Source organism: the organism of the source record quoted next, unplaced genomic scaffold, assembly GCF_019419815.1.
Source record: "Pyrus x bretschneideri cultivar Hongxiangsu unplaced genomic scaffold, Pyrus_bretschneideri_v1 Contig1, whole genome shotgun sequence".
NCBI classification, from domain to species: Eukaryota; Viridiplantae; Streptophyta; class Magnoliopsida; order Rosales; family Rosaceae; genus Pyrus; species Pyrus x bretschneideri.
The window spans coordinates 15,569,128-15,588,396 of NW_025999390.1; the positions used below are offsets into that span (position 1 = coordinate 15,569,128).

A 19,269-nucleotide genomic window follows, 5' to 3' on the forward strand; every position below is an offset into this window, starting at 1 on the left:
TAGCTGTAAGAACTCTTCGTCTAATAAGGTTTTGGTTTTTTAATTTATTAGGTTTAAAATTTAAGGGTATTTGTGTCTATTTAACTGATATTTTGGATATATTTGAAATTTTTTATAAAAACTGACATTTTTGAAATTAGGGGCTAATATTTGGCTATATTTGATAAATACTCTAAAGAAAAGAGGCCGGAGGGCTTCACATTGCGGTGGTTGAAGACGCAGGCAGGCGGCGGAGGGCTTCCCTGAAGTCCACAATTTCCCGATATGTGATAAAACCATCATAATATCAAAAATTCCAAATGGCTGGTGTGAAAAATTTCATATTTTTCGCTCAATTTTGTTGCTAATTAGTGTATAATTACTGATTGTATTTAATTATATTTGTTATGATTTTTTCTGTGGAAAAGGGGATCAGAAAGAGAAGACAAGGTCTCTCTGGAGCTGACGGAGGAAATTATTCATAGCATGGAAGTTGGTTTAGCTTTCCGAGACTATGTAATTCCTTTTACCTCTCTGTTTCTGATTGTTTTATTTAATTTTATCTGTTATTAATCTGAGTAATGGTTTGCATATGTGGGTTCTTCGCACCCAAGTTTGAATCCCCCTTCTGATAGATTTGAGTAGTTTAGAATATCGTTATGTGTTAAAAAGAAATAAAATTTACATCATTGTTTGGGTTTTTATGCACAGAATGGTAGAATTAGTTCATTGGACTTCCACAAGGCGTATAGTTATGTAGTGACTGCTAGTGATGACGAGCCTGTATGATGTCTCCACCGCAACATGCTTGAAGACCATCAACAGTAAAAAGTATGGAGTTGGTTTGGTTTGCTTTACTTCTCATCCGACAACTGTTATATACTCTTCCAAAAATGGGTGGGATGGTATGCTTTGCATTTTACCGCTTTCACCTCAACTTTTGTATTTGGTATTCATGTTTATCATCTATGACGTTTACTTATAATCGGTCAGATACTAATGTGATATTGTGATTGATTCATTCAGAATCCTTGAGGCTTCTCTCGTTGAATGACAATAAGTACTTGCGCTACTTCAAAGGCCATCATGACAGGTTTGTTTTTTAGGCTGGATTGCCATTTGTTTTCCCCCAGCGGTAGCTTTTAGCGAGCTTATATGTGTAATTGGAAAAATTGGTTTTGTATTTGTTTCTAGGGTATTCTCACTTAGCTTGTGTTCTCGCAAAGACTGCTTCAACTCCGGTTCTCTTGATAGAACTGTACTGCTATGGGATCAACGGGCAGAGAAGTGTCAGGTATTGGATGCAGTTTCGTACATTTAATTTAGTTCTTCAAATGGTTTATAATATGTACCCGTATTTTAGGATCTTTATGCGTTCAAGGAAGGCCTGCCACAGCTTATGATGATCAAGGGTTAGTTTTTGCAATTGCCTTTGGTGGATACATAAGAATGCTTGATGCCTGAATGTACGAAAAGGTTAGTTGCTTACATATGAAAATTCAGAAGTTTGCAGTTACGTAGACTTAAGCATGGCTGATTTGATTGCCCAACCTGTTTTATCTTGTTAGGGTCCCTTTGATATCTTTTCTGTTGGGGGAGATATGTCGGATGCAAATGTTGTCAAGTTCAGTAACGATGGGAGACTTATGCTTTCAACAACCACAGGTGGACATATTCATGTCCTTGATTCATTCCGTGGAACGCTAGTAAGTTCTCAACAACTCATTATTAATGTAAACAAATAGATAGACTCTGCACGGTTTATTCTTCTAATATGGCTTCTATATCATTATTGTTTAGTTATCCACGTACAATGTTAAGCCAGTCTCCAGCAATTCAACATTAGAGGCTTCTTTTAGCCCCGAGGGGATGTTTGTCATGTCAGGTATGCACGTCTCCTATTTCATTTTTTATGTCATGTGAGTAAGCTCTGGGATATCAATCATCTTCTTGGTTGCGCAGCTTTAATGACATTCATCTTTTCTTGCATAGTTTCTTGAGGCTGCCGTCTCATTTTCATACTGAGTTTCTTAAAGGCTGTCGTTTCATTTTCATGCATATCTTTTATTAATTAGACTTCCCAGAAAATGCTTTCCCTAGCATTCCCCATAAACCTATCCATGACAAAAATAACCTGTATGATCACCAGATTGATGGTTTCTAAACTTTTGGCAGGTTCAGGTGATTGTAGTGTCTATGCTTGGAGTGTTCGGAGCGGGAAAGAAGCAAGACAAATAATATTCTTTTTTCATTGTGTGTGCACCTTACACTTCTAACCGGTGCAACTTATGTTTGTAACCTATCCAGGTCACAAGCTGGAAGAGCACCGAAAATGAACCTCCAGTTATCAAATGGGCTCCCGGAAACCTCATGTTTGCAACTGGATCGTCCGAACTATCATTTTGGATTCCAGATTTGTCTAAATTGGGATCTTACGTTGGAAGAAAGTAGAAATTTCCGGTTATCTCACCGCAAATTTCTAGCACAAAGCAGCTCAAAGATTCCATTGAACCGTCAATTTGTTAGTGAAACTTGAAGTTACCGCAGGAGTTCCATCAAACTGTTGTCGTATATCGTCCTTTCCTCCAGGACCCCAGTAACAGAAAAAAACAATTGTACTTCATATTATGAGTCATTCTTTTTAACTCCGACAAAATAGATTCTGAAAGGGTTTGTAGATGCTCTGCAAGTAATGTCCTGGTAGTATTACCTTGCATTTGTAAAGTCACTGTCAGGGACCTGAATGTAAATTTTGCAGAATTATCACTTCCAATTTTGTGATAGTATTAGTATATATATGCTTCTTTCTTTCTTCCCCGACTGTAAATTGTTTTATGGAGATGAAGTGTCAGATCAGAGGTGGAGGCCACACTCACACTGATGACAAAAGAGGTGTTTCGCTTATGTTGGATAACCAGATGAAACCAAAATTCAGGGGAATTGTGGACGACGTCAGTCATCCCACGCGTGAGTTATTGCAAGTTGTTGATCGGGAGAAAACTTACATACACGACAATGTTATTATGATGATATCTCAAATCAATCGCATTGTCATGCATTTTAATTTTCTCGCATGGCATGGCAGTTTGTGATTGAATTAGAGATACTGCTACAATGAAATCTTCATTTTTACTTTTTCACTTAACAATGCCTGATTAGTTTGGAGTATTGCAACGTAAGAATCTTTGTGACATGGAAGTTCTTCGGTTTGGGTTCGGACTGCAGTATAGGGTTACACTATGCAGATGTGGGGACTAATAAGTAGCAACCGTTGGTTTGTGTGCATTTTACAGCCATGAATTTTGGACCTTGTTCCACTTTAAGCGATGAATTTTTTAGTTTGGTCCTTCAGAGTTAAGACCCTCTAAATATTCTATCACAATATTCCGTTAATTACATACCGTGCAAGCAATATAACTGATCAACTTTGAGGGTCATATACATCAATAAAATGTTACATTCACAAGGATAACTACAACTTGTTATTCTGATATTTGAGTTATGAGAACAAAGTTAAGAGAAATTACAACTTACAAAGTCTTCTAATGTACAAAATAAACGAGAACAATCCTCAATTTGACAGAATAATCGATAGATCTAAACAACGAGTGGAACACTGACACAAATTGAAAGTTCGGGGGATTCAAAACCAAAGTAAAAGTTCATACAGCAAAATGAAGCAAAGACTATAATTCAGAGAACATTGCTAAAATATTCATGAAAAGTCAAGTTGAATTAAAATGCAAATTAAGAGGCTAATTAAGGAGTTATCCCTTCAAAGAGAAGAGGAGGAAGATAAAACAAAAACCATGTGGGGAGGCATATGTGAGGACCAATTAATAGGTAAAAATCTTGAGCTCAACAATTCTGATAAAAATGGAAACCAAACCAACTTGGAAAATATGGATTTGAAACACTTTACATGAAACTGGCCAAAAAGCATGATGTATGTCATGCCTCATTTTGCTAGTTAGGGACATTACGTACTTGAAGTCACAGAAAGCTTTAAAGATTTTCTTCGATCCACAACTAAATCTTTTCTCTGTAATAATATATAAATATAAATATATATATATATATATATATATATATCAACCAAGGAAGAACAAGAAGCATTGTCTGTAGTTACCTGATTGAGGCCGTACCCGAGTCGTATTATCCTCTTCTTAAAGGCTTGCATGCCCTAAACGACATTAGGGTTTCTCCTAAGCTATAAAGTTTGAACTTTTGTCAAACCAGAAAAAGGAATGCCATCCCACCCAAAATCTTGGTGATGGGGACCCCTTTTATGGAGATGCCCACAAGGTGCTCTACCAGACGCAAGAAAACTGAACCCCAAAATTATGAATGTACATAGACTGATAGAGTGAATATGTTTCGGTTGGTGAATGTCTTTGAGAATGTGTGTCATCATGTGACTCATTTTCTTGTTTATTTACACCCGCATTTTATCTTTGTGCTTTGTTTTAACTCATTTCACACCCATTTGGTGGTGTTGTCTTTGGCTTCTCCAAAGTTGTTCACTTGCAGTTAAATAACTAGATACTGCAATAAAGGGTTCGTAACTCAGATAACTAAGAGCATTTATTCTTACAATTGATGCACTCTGTATATTAACAAAATGCTAGCTGTATGGACATATACAAAGGTGTGAAATCAAATGATTATGATATCCAAATTCAGATTGACCGTCTTTGGCTCTTTACATGTAAGAAATCATTCATTCTTGCATGCAAATCATTATTTGACACGTATCCAAACATAACTCATTGAAATTACAAAACTAAAAGTTTACTTACGTAGTTGTGTCCTAATTGTCCTATTAATTAACTTATGAATGAAAGTGTCTTATGTTAAACTTTAAATAATGATTAAGTTTTTTTTTTTGGAGTTAGTTTAAATGGTGATAGCCGGGGTATATTGATTTACGATTATATTTAGGTGCAGAAATTGATTCTCTTCAATATAACCGCAAAAGCACTAATCAATAGGTCATATGAAGAGGCATCTGGTAGGCTTTGTGAACTCACTTTTAGAACAAGTGAAGGGGGGGATGAAACGTTGGTCCAAACAATAAGATATGGCGACTAATTAAGTATTAAAACTTCTTTATTTTTTTAATTCTACTCTGCAAGAAGCCTAGAACCATGCAAGGTCCATGATAAAATTTGAGATTCCCTCCATATCTTTGTGTTTGGAATTTGCTGATCGTGAGATTTAGATCACTATATTTTAATCATTCAATCTCATTAGCTCATTTTACTAGTCCACTTCACAAGAACCCAAAAACTTGATCAGTCCAGATCTCTTTTTCTCTCTCTTGAATGAGGGAAATGTCTTGGTTTGGGACTTCAAACACAAAGATCCGGAATGACTCTCATTTTCCATAATAAGACCAAATATGAACAAATATTACATTGTTGCATTTATTGGATCAACACTTAAACATTCTGTCTTGATTGGATTTATTTTAAAGTCAAATATGAACAAATAATTTGCAACTTATGTATACCAAAAACAAGAAGAAGAAGAATATTTTGGAATTTCCCAAGACCGAGAGGGTTCAAACTTCAAAATATATACTCCTCCCACTACCACTAGCTCCCGCCTCTACTTTATGAAAACGGCCGCATATACAAACACATTCACACACACTTTCATCTTTTTTGCCCTAACAGCATGTCTTTCTATATTACGTTTTTCTCCACGCTCCCATTTCATATCATTGGCAAATCTTTTCGACATTACACGCACATGACACATGTGTATACACAACAAACCCTTAACGTAAAGCACTGTAGTTTACCCTCAAGTTCAAGGGCCCCAGCTTAAATTTCTGTCGAGAAATTACGTCACACTTGGCAGTGCAGGCCTTTCAGATTGAAATCTCCATCTACCATCATCTTCTTCGTGATCTTCTACTGATGAAGTTTTAATTAACTGGTAAGTGCTTGAAAATGACTAGGTCATTAATACATTATTCAATTCGGTGAAGGTGACTGCATACCATTCTCAGTAAAGCTTGGACCATTGGATCATGTTCTTGCTGACGATGAAGATTGAACAATATAAACTGACAAATTGCCTAATTAATGATGACTTATATAAAATGGATTCACTATTACCATTACATCTTAGACCATTAATACGAGATCATGTATAAGACTTTTTACATGACTTTATTAATGGCCTAGAGAGTTACAATGACCATGAACCCGGTTTCATGAAAGTCCTTCTGTTACCTTTTTTTTTTCCTTTCTGTCAAATGATAGATTTTCTTAGCTTAAATGTTAGATTAACCCCCAACAAGATTCAAACTCACACTATCATGCAAAAACTTAACTTTTTTTCCACCACTTGCAAAGTCTTTCTGCTACTTAACATCTCTCTATATTATGAATGAATCATGGAATTATCATTATTATTATTATTATTATTATTACTACATGCATCTTGATTAGCAAATAATTATCATGGAATATTCACGGGAAGGGGACAACTAAAAGTTAAAAGTAAGCTAATAAATCAGGAGATTAAGTTCTTTGCATGACACGTGTCAAAGCCCAACAACTTTTGACGTAATTAAATAGCTAAAGCCAACAAAGCCTTAAAATATGTAGGAGTTAATCATATATAAGATAGTAGGGTAGTAGCCATACTGATCACAATTACAAGCTGATCATAGATTAAGATATTATAGCAGCTAGCTTGCTAGAAGTAATTAGAATTAGAGACATGGAGGAATATTATTATTACATATAATTAACATGATCTGAAGCAATCAGGGGTCATGTGGCTGTAGGAATTGAGGCTAAGCTCAAGGGAAGTGCGAGACCCACCATCGTTGCCGCCGTCGGAGCGGTACCAGCCGGAGTAGTAGCCTTCCATGGAGGAGGACTTGATGTTGCCAAAACCATGGATGTCTTCACCATGCATGGGGAAAAGAGGGAGAGTCTCAATCTCTGGTGAAGCTTGCTGATTGTAATATTCTTCTTCCGTCATGTTTTCTTGATCACCAAACACTTGTTTTGATGGTGATCTCTTGTCAAAGATGGTGTAGGGTGAGGAATATGGATCGACACCAACCCATCCAGGGCTGTGATTAAAATTATTATAGTTAGATCCACCAACATGACCGATGCTAGTACTTCCTCCAGATGATAGTGAGCAGTCCTGCAATTAACCCAAAAAGTAAAAATAAAATGTAAATTTTCTTACTAACAAATGATATAATCATCTAAACTGTGGGAGGGATCTTGAGTGCAGAGGGGGAGAGTACACTGTTCTAACCAAATTGGCTAAACGGGTTTGCAAATATACATTTTCAACTGTTGTTATTCATTTTAGTACCAGGAGTGGAATAGAATATGTACTGTTTTATTGGGGTCCAACTAGTTTGGCTTAACATGAGAAATGGGGAAATTTATTTCTAGTGCTTAAAGGAAACAAAGGGCCAGAGGCTTTCTTCCTTAATATAGGAAGTTTCAAATCACTCTATGATGTTTTGTGTTGTAGATAAATTGATGATTAAACTTGCACTACTGTGCTCACATGGGTGCAAGTATTTTCATTTCTTCTTGCATTAATTCATTATTGTGTATGAATATAAATATATAGATATATATATATATATATATATTTACAAATATAAACTTACCCTAAAGCTCTTCTCCATGGCCATGGATCCATAACCATAGTTTCCCATCTGTGCCCCAGCAGAAACATTCACACCAACTGAAGAAGAAGATGCAGAAGAAAACCCTACATATAAAATAAACCAAATAGTAAAAACTAAAAAAAAGTAGGAAAATTTAATAAATTAGTTAGTGAAAAAGTCAGTCTCTAATTATCTAATTAATTAACTAATTACCAGCTGGTGAACCAGAAATGTTGGAATACTTGCTGTGGTGATTAATGGGTAGTTGTTCATAAGCAGCAGCAGCAGTTGCATTAATATCAATCCCAAACCCTGATGATCTTTGCCTGATATTATCGGCTTGCGGTGGTACAGCTTGCATTGGTGGTGCTGCGTGATTATCAGGAGCAGAAGAAGAAGTGAATCTTTTCTTCTGCCTCTCACGAGCTTTGTGGTTCTGAAACCAATAGAAAACGTTCTTGCCTTCGATCTTGCCGTACTGTCGCAGTTTAGCAGAGATCCTGTGAATCTGCTCAGCGCTGGGTGATCTAATGCCATTGTTGTAGTATAGGTCTTTCAAGATTTTTATCTGATCAGTGGTGGGTGTCCACCGCGTACTGCTTTGCCTGCACATGACTCCGCCCCCCTGCCTGTTGCCGCCATCTAGTAGTTCATTTGGGTTTTGTTGAGGGTCCATTGAGAGATTCTTTTGATTACGAGCGAAATTTCTACTCTAAATTATCCTAAGGTATGAGAGGAGGGTTTGAACTCGAGAGACGGTGTGATAGAGAGGAAGGACATTACAAAAGGAGGCAAACAAGTTGGAGTGATGAGGAAGAGAGGATGAGGGAATGAGAGAGAAGGTAGGTGAGATAGAGAGAGAGGAAGTACATGAAATTGAAAATAATGTTGGGATTGGGGATCAAAGGGTTATAATTAAGAGGGGGAAGGGGGAGGTGAGGAGGGGCTCATGGAGAGATGAAGGGAGGAAATCAGAGAAATATCTGAGAGAGAAAGACTGAAGTTGACAGAGGGAGAGTAGAGAGTGAAAGGGGTTCATAGAAAAGGGAAGGGACAAAAGAGGGATTAGAAAGGGAGGGCATCAGTGGCATAAAAATTACTTGGTTGAAAAGGCATGACCAAGAGGTATACATGAAATTATTATTTTTGATGCACTTTTTGAGAGAGAGAGAGAGAGAGAGAGAATAATATAATATGATATGATGATGAAGTGATATAATGGATTGGAAAGAAAGAAAGAAAAGAGGGTTCTGAATGAATGAATGAACGGCCGGCCATAAAAATGATGGAGTGAGTGATTTAGAGGTTCTTCTTTCAATGGGGAGATCAATATATTTCAGTTCTATTTTATTATCTTTAGGCGAAGGGAGCCAGCTAGCCCCAGAACCACAAAGATACTCCTGTACTTAGCTAGGGTTGTCATGGGCAAAACTGTAAATTGAACTTGATGAAGTACTTCTCTCTGTGCCTTACATATAGGTTCCAAACTGTACTTTGAGACCCATTAGGGTTTCTATTCTTTGGTTCTTTTACCCCACTTTTAAGCTCTCATATCTTCTCTAGGAATTCCAACCTACAGTAGTTTGTAGTAATGCTAGAGCTTAGGCTTGGTGCAAATCTACTGTGACCTATATATGTACATGTCCTGGGCCGAGATTATATAGGTGGATATATTATATACAGCCTTGAAGAATAACTGGAGAAGTAGCTAGCCCAAATACAACATGGTAATCAATGCAATTTACTCACAGCTCCTAGCTAGCTAGCTAGCCTCTTATGTTCATCTTTGGGCTGGTTTGGTATTGCTGTGCTTTGAAAAAAACTATTTCTGATGTGCTGTGAGAATAAGCTCATTTTTGCTGCTTCACTGTTTTCAGCTTTTGTTTTTTACCCAAAACTGTGAAGATAAGCTGTTTTTAAGTGTTTACCAAACACCTTTTGAGCTCAGCTTTTTTTGATAGCCACTTTTTATAAAAACACCTCAGTACCAAATCAGTACTTCATTTGTGCCAATCAAATCTAATTCTTGACAGAAATTATATATACTCTTTGATTGAAACTAATGTTCAAGATGTGTGTGTGTGTGTGTGTGTGTGTATTTACAAACAATATGCGTTTCTGAAGTATATAGTGATCCCCAATTGGTTACCCCTGATTTCGTAGTGTTCGTTATTGTTAAGGTAACATATGCATGTACTGCAATTTATACTTTTGATTGAAACTAATGTTTTTACCTTTATGAAAGATTAAGATCAATTATATGATCACAATGCTATTGGTGAAAGAGTAGTTATATATGATCAACAATAGAATTTTATATGTTCTTTGAAAGATCATGACTAGTTTTGCACATTAGGATAACGGGTCATTTGTTAACAAACCGTTTAGCAATAACTTTTTTACAAGAAACAATGGAAGGATTTAGTTGACAAAAAATCAAACAATACAAGAGGGTGCCATAACGGGTACATGTTCTTTACTGACCAATTCCTTAATTTAGAGAGCACAACCAACAAATGAAATAAACCACTACACGGCTTCTACAAACACGAAGAGAAAACAGTAAAAATCTAAAGCAAAGACAGTAGGCACAACAGATGTGACATCGAATGCCAACCTGTTGAGCAATGTATGTTAGAGAATGCTCAACCCGAACCTGAAACGCTCGTAAAAGCACTGTTAACGGGTGAACCGTTGACGAAAACTTGATTTTAAAACTAATCTATGATTTTGTCTTATACTTTTTAAGAACAAAACAAAGTATCACAATAATACTTCACAGCACATAATACATCCCAATAGATTCTTCAAATAAGAAGTCCAATGCAAGAAATACATAAATACATCTTGAACATGCATGTCATTACAATAAAATTTTAAAAACAAGTCCGAGGCTAAAAATAATGTTAGCATCGTCTTTCAAAAACCAAAGCATTCTTTGATTATCTCTTCAATGTATCTTTAGTTGTGTGGAGCATGAAAAAGGAAAAGGGAGTCTGAATCATCATCTAGATTTAAATTTAGTTGCCTATGAAATTACTATAAAAGAATTTTTCACAAACCCCAGATTTTTATTAGGGGTGTGCGAAATACCATCAAAACTAAAAATGTTGTTAATTTAACATATATATTAATCTTCTTTTAGAAATATTATCAAAATTCATCATGTGTTGCGTACGTGAGCACTTTTCCATGTGTTTTTCACCACTCAACAATGACGCACCAGATTACTTAGAGTAAGAATTTTTTGTTAGTTTTGACCTGAACCCAACTGTTATCTTAGCTCTTGTACTGAGTGGGTGCAACTGTTATCAACCCGAACCGATACGCTTCAACTAAACAACGCAATTTTTTGTGCGAATTCGTGTCTTGTTAACTGTTCAGGTACAATCTTGGTATTTCTATGGATAATTGAAGATGTGCCTGGTTATGCAAAATTTAACTTATTTTTTAAAGCATAAACCCTAGAATGAAAATTATGTACATATCACTAACCTGCTGTTTGCAATTTTTTTTTTTGCGGTTGCACAGTTTGCAGTATTTTGCTCACTCTGATCATTTGGTCTAGTAAGGAAAGATGATCTACTTGGATGAGATCCTAATTCGTTGCATATACTTTTGGTGACGAAAACAAGGTATAGGGGGCGACACAATATTTGGGGGCCTCTTGTAGTGCCTATTGTTGGAAAATGACGTGTGACTGAGTTCAAATCTCATGAAGCACAATCAAATAAAACAAACTTAGTAATGTTGTAGAAAACACGATAAGTAAAAAATTATACTTCATAGCTCTAACATAATAACTTATTGAACAAAATTAACCAACTAGAATTTAATCATGCAAACCCTAAAAACGTTACTGTTATAAACATACCTTAACTATGAAAGAAACCTTATTAATTAAAAGAGTGTTGCACAAGCACAAGTGTAGGAAGTGATGATCCTATTTCTGTACAGAGATGGAGGGAGAGATGAGAGATGCGGATGATAGAGCAAATATCAAGGAGTAAAGTGCAAAAGAAAGAAAGAATTCAGTGGTGTCATCATGTCTGTATAGTCCTTTATGCTACGGAGCACGCGTTTCAAAATAAATGCCAAAGCATTAAGTATGGTGTGTGTCATGGTTTCTGGAGCTCTCTCATGCATGCATGCATGTCTCAGTCTCTAGGATCATCATCAAAAGCTTCATCATTCTTTGCCACTGCCGCTTTGCTTCTACCATCCTCTCTCTATAATTCTCACATGCACACGCAATCTACCACACTCTATATGATATGAACCCTAACCCCAAATGGGTCTTATATCCTAATACATAATTCATATCAATATTCCTCGTTTATCCCATGCATCTTTGCTTTGCAAATAAGAGACTAACCCTAATCCCATAAACCTCAACTGGGTTTTATGTGAATTAATAGCCTAATTAAGTAGACTTATAACCCTAGCTAATGCCATAAACCTTAAACATGTACCCTACCCACCCTCACCAACCCTAGTGGCTTTCATTAACATTCTTGTCTGAGCTAGCAAGAACTTGTGCGTGTTAATAGTCACCTTGGCAGAGATCGAACCCTAAATCTATATATTGCTAACTTATGGGAACTTGTATTGATATTAACACGACTATGAGATCATTAAAGACCAACAGAAAATTAAGGAGGCAGTTGCATCTCTCTCTTTTTTCATTGGATAACTATTTTAATCTTGTCATTCATTCTCATTTTATTAGAAAGTTTTCAATACTTTACAACCCAACAAGAAGAAACTCTACATCTTTCTCCTTTCTAAACTTTTGGCCAAATGGGCAAATGGAAGCATTAGTTTTACACTTAACTTGTACGTCTTTATAGTTATATTGATAGAAATCGAACCCTTAATCTATCACATTGCTAACCTATGAGAGCTTGTATTGATGTTAGTACTGCATCTCCTTTTTTCCTTGGTTCACTAGTTTAAACTTGTTCAAGCTAATCGTATGTTATTTAAGAAGTCCAATACTTTACAAACCAACAAGAAGCAAGTTTACATATTTTATCCTTTTACACACAACTTTTCTTTTTTGATGAATTTTACCCAATATTTTGGCCAAATTGAAGCATTCTTTCTTGAATTCAACCAGTCCCAGTCCCTTTCTCAGTAATCCTTACTGACGTTGTACATGCCTATCTCTCTTCCTCCTCCGTCTCTCTCACATTTCAATTTTTACAGATTGCATAATATGTTTGATTTTGACAGTACTATCATCATGAGATTTCCTTTCCTTATCATGCATTTACATGGAGGGTTTAGGACTCTGAGCCTCTCTCTCTTTCTCTCTCTCTCTCTCCAATTAGCCAAAGCCAATAGGAGGAGAAGATAGTCAGTCTTGCAATTCTTTGGTGATCAACTTTTAGACTTGATTTACCAGTGAAGTTGTATATCTGTCCCCCTTGTTATCCAAAATTCTGAACTGCTTACCTAATAATTGACTGGCCTTAGTGTGCTGTGCATAGCCGCTGTGAGTACACTCCCTTTTCTTTCGGGTAATCATCTTCGGATGTCATTTTCTTCCCATATCTCTCTCAAGATACATCTCAATAATATCACCCCAGATCTCTCTCTCTCTCTCTCTCTCTCTCTCTCTCTCTCTAGACTGCCATAGTAAGTAGTCTCATTCTCTTTTTTATTCCTTTTTTTAAGTCTAAGACAAAGACTTGCAACTACAGTTCTAGACTAAACCCTAGCCACAAGTTTCTCTCTTAATTCATATTCTTGTCCTTGAAATATTCATTCATAATAAGGATCCATATATATACCAAAATTATATTGTACTCCAGTCTAAGTATCTGATGAATGGAGATTTAGATGTACAGTTAATAATCCAACAGTCAAGATTCAAACAAATATAGATGTATGTAGATGTATACACCGATGCATGTACACTACAAAATCCTATACAAATAAGTGCAATAGTGCATTTCATTTTAAATACCTTGTTTTTTTTTTTTTTTTTTACTATGTTGAATATATGCAAGCCAAGAAACTTGCTTAGTATGGTTAGAATCTCTCACTTATTATATGAATGCTATTTGCCTAGTAGCAGCCTGGCTAGGTACACAGGCTGCTACTGCATGCTAGAGCTTCTGAAGTTTGATGGCAGCTGAGCGCAGTTTACCTTTTCATGTGGTTTAATATGCTTTGTTTCTACAGAACACTAGGGTAGTAGGTATGGGACCATGAAAGCTAGAGTGGACCCCACGCATATATATATATATAATTGATTTGGCATTTAAATTGAGTATTTGTGGTTTTATTGGACCACAGCATCAGACACTGTTACGTTCAAACCTCTCTGTGTTGAGGTGTTTTCAATTTTCTTTTTTTTTAATTGAGAAATAAATATACGGTGGTAGTATTCGCATACTTTTTTTTTTTAATTTATTCATTCTAATTGAAAATTAAGATAAATGTGTGAAAAATAAATGAAGTATGTGGATAATACATTTTGTAATATAATGAGGTCTTGTGGTTTGACTAACTCTAAATGGTAGGAGGAGGACAAGAAATTTCAAAGTTTGAACTTGAGTCCCGGTTGATCGAGAAAAAATGAAAGAGCAGAATTAATGCCATATAGATTTTGTGGGGTAAACGTGTTAGATCTAACCCAACATACAATCAAATCATATCATATCATATGTATGTAGTATTAATGTATACAATCCTCAAATATATAAGGTTGAATAAACACCTCGATCGAGCCATATTATGGTAGGGTGAAAAGCTACATAAATCCCACGATTAGTGAAATTTTACTTTGTTGGAGGACCTCATGAGTTAAAATTACATTGATGACATTTGTTAATAAATTAAAAAAAAAAACATCTATGCACAGAATGTTTGGAAACAACTATAACGCTACATATATATATATATATATATATATTTATTTTTTTTTTTTGGGTCAAATTTTGTTAAATTAAATGTTAAATTAGTCACCGATGAAATTTGAACTCATAACGTCATGCAAAACTCAATACATTTTCACAATTGTGATAAAAAACTATTTGCATAAGGCGATAGTACTTGAGTAGTAATATAAACACCAATTTTTATGACAGTAAATGCAGTGTTTTCTGTGATTAATATTATAAAAGATAGTACATGCGTGTATTGGAAGTTAAAAAGAACGAAAAAGAAGCAGGGTATGTAAAATGGGAGGTGGATTGTCTCCCGTTCCATTTCCATACTCTTTCATGCTCTCTTGTGATGTATGATCACGGTTAAGCCATATCAATATTTTATATTAATTTTTTATAGAAATAATAAAACAAAAAATAATAGAATATAAAATGTTGACGTAGCTTAATCGCGACTACACAAATAGGAGGGCATGGAAAGAGTATGGAAATGGGAAGGCAGACAATCCATCTCCTGTAAAATGAGGGATTGATTGAAAATATGAGACAAAGTGAAAGACCAATAAAAAAGTCTCATTAGTATCAAATCTGTTATTTAAGATGGAAAAGAGGATAAATGGGTATATTTAATGGAAAAGGATACTCGTCGGATCCTTTTCCTGAGGATCTTAGGCATTCCATGATCGTGACTGTTCATCATACATTGTGCGATCATAAATTATTTCATTTTCCATATTTAATATTATGTGAATGGTTGACAAGAAGAAGAGATTTTTTAGTGTGCGGAAATACATCCCGCTTTACAAGGAGAGATTATTGAGAAACTTGAAGAAAAGAATTTCAACTTGTATTATAATACTTGTGTACCAAACCGTGTTCCCGGCACACTAAAAAAATTCTCACAGAAAGAGTTCTCTTGCGTATAGATAAACACATTGCAACCTTATTTATTCACAACAAAAAAGAGCTAGCCACATTAATTAGTGACCAGAATGCAAGTTTTTGTTGGATGCAAAATTTGGTGCAAGTTAGCGTCTCCAGTATCCATAAAATTTTCTTTTTAATAAAATTCTGAGAGTTTAACACTTCAAACTAGTCACCAAAGCTCCTCCCATATTTTCCAAGTAACGACTTTTTTAGAATGTTAATAACTCGTAAAATTATTTGCACCGCGTTGTAATGGAGATGAGAACTCGAAATCATGGCCGAAGGGAGTATGAAATATGAATAAAGGCATTCTTTGTAAATGTACAGAAGGAAAAAGTAAATACAAATTTACCATACCAACAGCGTCTGTAACGAAAAGAGAGAAGGAAAAAGTAAACCAACACCGATTTACCAATCTGCATTTCATTCTCGTCTCAACAATGCAAATATACGGCTGAAACCGGCCAGAAATTCTGGACGTTCAAATACTAGTAAACTTGAGCATGCATAAAGAAATCCGGTTCACAAACGTAAAACCGAGGAAGGATACAATACCACACTCAATAGATTGCAATCCAATTACTGGGACATATGAGCAGCAATATGCTACAACCAACCAGCTTCAAGTTGATTTATCCACTATATAGTACAACTCACCCATATGCTTTAAACTCACAAAGCCGATAGCGCTACGCGATGAGCCTTATAAGCTATAGAAAAACAATCCCAAGAGAACTGTGGTGGCATTCCAGCAAGTTGCATTTATGTCCACTGCCTTCGCCGCATGAGTCTGAACTTCCATCTATACTCAAACAGGCATATTGCTTTTGTTAAAGGATAAACCAAAGCACAGTTGACATGCCTAAAGTAGATGTAGAAAGATACAAATCCAATCAATATGTTTCCTATATCTCTTTCAGAAATTAAGTGCAAGAACCTTGACGAAAGGTTGGAAGGGGCCAACAGCAACACTTGTACTGGCAACGAAGTTAGCCATCATCAACTAGCTCTCAAAATTCACATTGGCCCTTCCCCGGTTCCACCTATTTCCGGATCCACGTCGACTCCATCCCGAGTCGCGGGGCGCTGAGTGGAACTCACGTCTGTCAGCAGATACCCTAATTTCGGAGTTACCCGCTCTTCTAATTGGCTGCCTCCTCATTCCACGTTCGCTCCTAGGTGAATGTAATCCAGTTTTCTTGTCCTGTTCAAAGGATAGTGGTTGAATACCCTGTAGATCAGGTTCTGGAACATAACCATTCGGCCGTTTGGTTTCATCCATTCTTCTAAATGTGATTGATATCCTACGATATACAATAACGAGCAGGTAAATATCCTGAAGACAAATAATTAATACAAGCAACCACAAAAAGACAAAATTATATTGCAGAGTTTTAACTCTTACCGTTTTGTAGGTACTGCAGGCACACAATGCTTAGCTACATCAGCCCCCTTTCCGTTTAAAACCAGAACAGATCTGCATGGAAAAATGCTGACTATTAAGTAAAACGGTTGATGCATATATCAAAATACATAGATGTAATGACAAACAATAGGTAGAATCTAAACAAGGGCAGAGAATGTGCAGGGACGAATCTGGATGGGATACTTACCCAACTGGCAAGGGAATGGCAAATGAACCTTCAAACTCGCCAGGACCAATGATCTTTAAGTTTGACCCAAAAACTATGTTGCACTCACTAAGAAAGGACACGGTGCAGAAAGGTCGAACAAAATCATGGTTGTCAACATGCGGAGGTATACAGTCCCCTTCATCATATATATTGACGATGCAACTATCAGGTACACAGGTCGGGGGAAGCACATGCCATTTTACCAGCCTCCTAATGATCACCTTAAAAAGATTAGGTATGGGATCAACAACATCATCGCGGAGGATACCAGGTGGATTACCATACTTATCCTGCAACCAACATAGCACAACAGATGCAAGTGCAACACATTAAAATCAGTAGGACATATAGTTCCTTGAGCAAAGTTCAGAAATTATGCCCACGAGAATAATAATGTAGCTGATTTCTACCAAATGTTAGTCAAATAATAAATTGAAATTAAATCTAAATGCCATAGCAAAAGGCATACCACTGCATAATTGTAGCAACAGCCAAACTGAATGGTTACTCGTCCCTTGCCCCTCATCCACTTTTGAGGTGCTGTATACGTACGTGCTGCAAGAATTCCAGAATAGGTTATCCAAAGTGGTATAATACCTATCCTAATAAGAAATAAATAAACATCAATACAATAGAATGCAACTAGAAAATCCAAAAACACTTTAGTAAGTTCCATGTAACAGAATTAACTCACATAAAAACAAGTTTGAGCTAAATAATAGATTTTGCATATTTTCAGTATAATAAAATATAACTTACAACTCAACAAGAAAAGACGGGGAATCTTAAAGTTGGCATATACATACCACTGAAAAGTTCTTTGGCAACTTACAACTAAACCGATTACAAAATAAATCTGAGGAACACAATAGATGTAAATTCATAAAAGAAAACCAAACACATTATGTGCATTCCAGACAACTTACATTCTAGCTAGGCAATAAAAGGGTTACCATAAAGCCTATGTCTCAAGTCATCGTAAATAGATAAACATGTTATTGGAAACATTACAGATATATATACCTCATGTATGTAAACAAGAAGAAATATCAACACGAAGATCCAGCACTGTATTGGCATTCCAAAAGCAAAGAACTAACCTTTTAATTCACCCTTCCAGCCCATCTCTTGAAGCTCATAAACATAATCAACAATCCTCTTCTGTTCCGCTGCACTGAAGATACCGGTGTGGAGCTCAAGGCCGTCGAGAATGTTAACGAATTTCCCATTAACCCTCTCCAAACAAATATAATCTTTCTTCCTCTTAACATTCATAAACCTAATGTGTTCCCTCTGCTCCCTGGACAATGTAGACTTTGTAATCCTCAACTCTCCAGTCGTGTCATTCACATTCACCACCCGCTTATTCAATTCACACTCTTCCTCTTCCTCCTCTTCCTCTTCCTCCAGCTCATCTTCCTGTGCCATATCGGCCCATGACATCCGATGGCTTGGAGTCTCTAATAAGGGGGATTCAGGACACAATCCACTTTTAGAAGCTTCAGGGTCGGGCTCCGATAGCCCCTGAGCTCCGTCTTTCCAACCTAGTGAACTTGTGTCATCATCATGATTATCTTCACCAATATCATTATCACTACGCACCTGCAACTCCTTGCTCTCCGGTTTCAAATCACTCGAATTCTCATCCGGGTTAACAGGTATCGAATCGCCACCAAGTTCTACAATTCCCATATCACAAAATCCCAATAAGGGTATGCCGAAACACAAATTCAAAATTCAAAATTCAATTTATCTGTGTACAGTACAGCATAAAGATAGAGACCTTTTTTACTTTCTACACACTTTCTAGCCCTAAATTTTCCCAGGAAACAAACAGAAAGTGAAAGAATTCGTACCTGGGCCGAGAGAGCGGACGCGATCGGTGAGTTTTGCGGAACAGAGCTGGCAGAGATCTCTGGTGAGAAAGGGGAGCCAGATGGAGAGAAACTCCGAGGCGATTTGGAGCTCCGAGGGATGATAACCGTCGAGGACCGGGTCGACCGGTTCGACCCGGTAGTTATCGGAGGTGTCGTCAGTCATGAACTTGTGGGGCTGGGTTGTTCCGGCGAGTTGACTCGGTGAGTGGATGTTTTTGCTTGGAGTCTATTTTTTCTGATGGATTTTTGCTTGGAGTTAAAAGACAGACAGAGGATATATAGCGGGTTGGACAAAACCT

The 19,269-nt window shown here is 36.5% G+C and overlaps 2 protein-coding genes and 1 pseudogene across 4 annotated transcripts; 1 reads left to right on the plus strand and 2 right to left on the minus strand.

The window, feature by feature from the left end:
* The first annotated feature begins 214 nt into the window (after positions 1-214).
* Positions 215-2,792, plus strand: LOC125475835 (annotated as a pseudogene).
* Positions 2,793-6,564: 3,772 nt separating this feature from the next.
* Positions 6,565-8,709, minus strand: LOC103966745 (protein WUSCHEL). The gene is made up of 3 exons (XM_009379952.3): positions 7,850-8,709; positions 7,637-7,740; positions 6,565-7,152 (listed from the first exon to the last, which is right to left on the minus strand). The coding sequence occupies exons 1-3, from the start codon at positions 8,310-8,312 to the stop codon at positions 6,742-6,744; spliced, it is 978 nt and encodes a 325-aa protein (XP_009378227.2). The 5' UTR covers positions 8,313-8,709; the 3' UTR covers positions 6,565-6,741.
* Positions 8,710-15,945: 7,236 nt separating this feature from the next.
* On the minus strand, positions 15,946-19,269 carry LOC103966708 (RNA demethylase ALKBH9B). 3 transcript variants are annotated; one of them, XR_670216.3, is made up of 7 exons: positions 18,950-19,268; positions 18,194-18,772; positions 17,563-17,648; positions 17,073-17,383; positions 16,865-16,936; positions 16,397-16,763; positions 15,946-16,261 (listed from the first exon to the last, which is right to left on the minus strand). XR_670216.3 is itself a non-coding variant. In XM_009379901.3 (6 exons), exons 1-6 carry the CDS (start codon positions 19,131-19,133, stop codon positions 16,463-16,465), a joined length of 1,533 nt encoding a protein of 510 aa, XP_009378176.2. In that variant the 5' UTR covers positions 19,134-19,268; the 3' UTR covers positions 15,946-16,462. The 3 variants fall into 3 exon arrangements, 2 of the variants coding, with proteins under 2 accessions (XP_009378176.2, XP_018507774.2); XM_009379901.3 differs by having other exon boundaries at positions 15,946-16,763; XM_018652258.2 differs by lacking the exons at positions 15,946-16,261; positions 16,397-16,763 and having other exon boundaries at positions 16,861-16,936; positions 18,950-19,269.

Bases quoted from the DNA above. Each gene is read 5' to 3' on its own strand.
- LOC103966708 (XM_009379901.3), bottom strand. From the start codon at position 19,133: ATGACTGACGACACCTCCGATAACTACCGGGTCGAACCGGTCGACCCG. The intron at 18,773-18,949 runs GTACGAATTCTT...TGGGAATTGTAG, and splicing joins CGTCCGCTCTCTCGGCCCAG to AACTTGGTGGCGATTCGATA. The intron at 16,764-16,864 runs GTAAGAGTTAAA...TGTATATCGTAG, and splicing joins CCTGCAGTACCTACAAAACG to GATATCAATCACATTTAGAA.
- LOC103966745 (XM_009379952.3), bottom strand. From the start codon at position 8,312: ATGGACCCTCAACAAAACCCAAATGAACTACTAGATGGCGGCAACAGG. The intron at 7,741-7,849 runs GTAATTAGTTAA...TTTTATATGTAG, and splicing joins CATTTCTGGTTCACCAGCTG to GGTTTTCTTCTGCATCTTCT. The intron at 7,153-7,636 runs GTAAGTTTATAT...GGTTAATTGCAG, and splicing joins CCATGGAGAAGAGCTTTAGG to GACTGCTCACTATCATCTGG.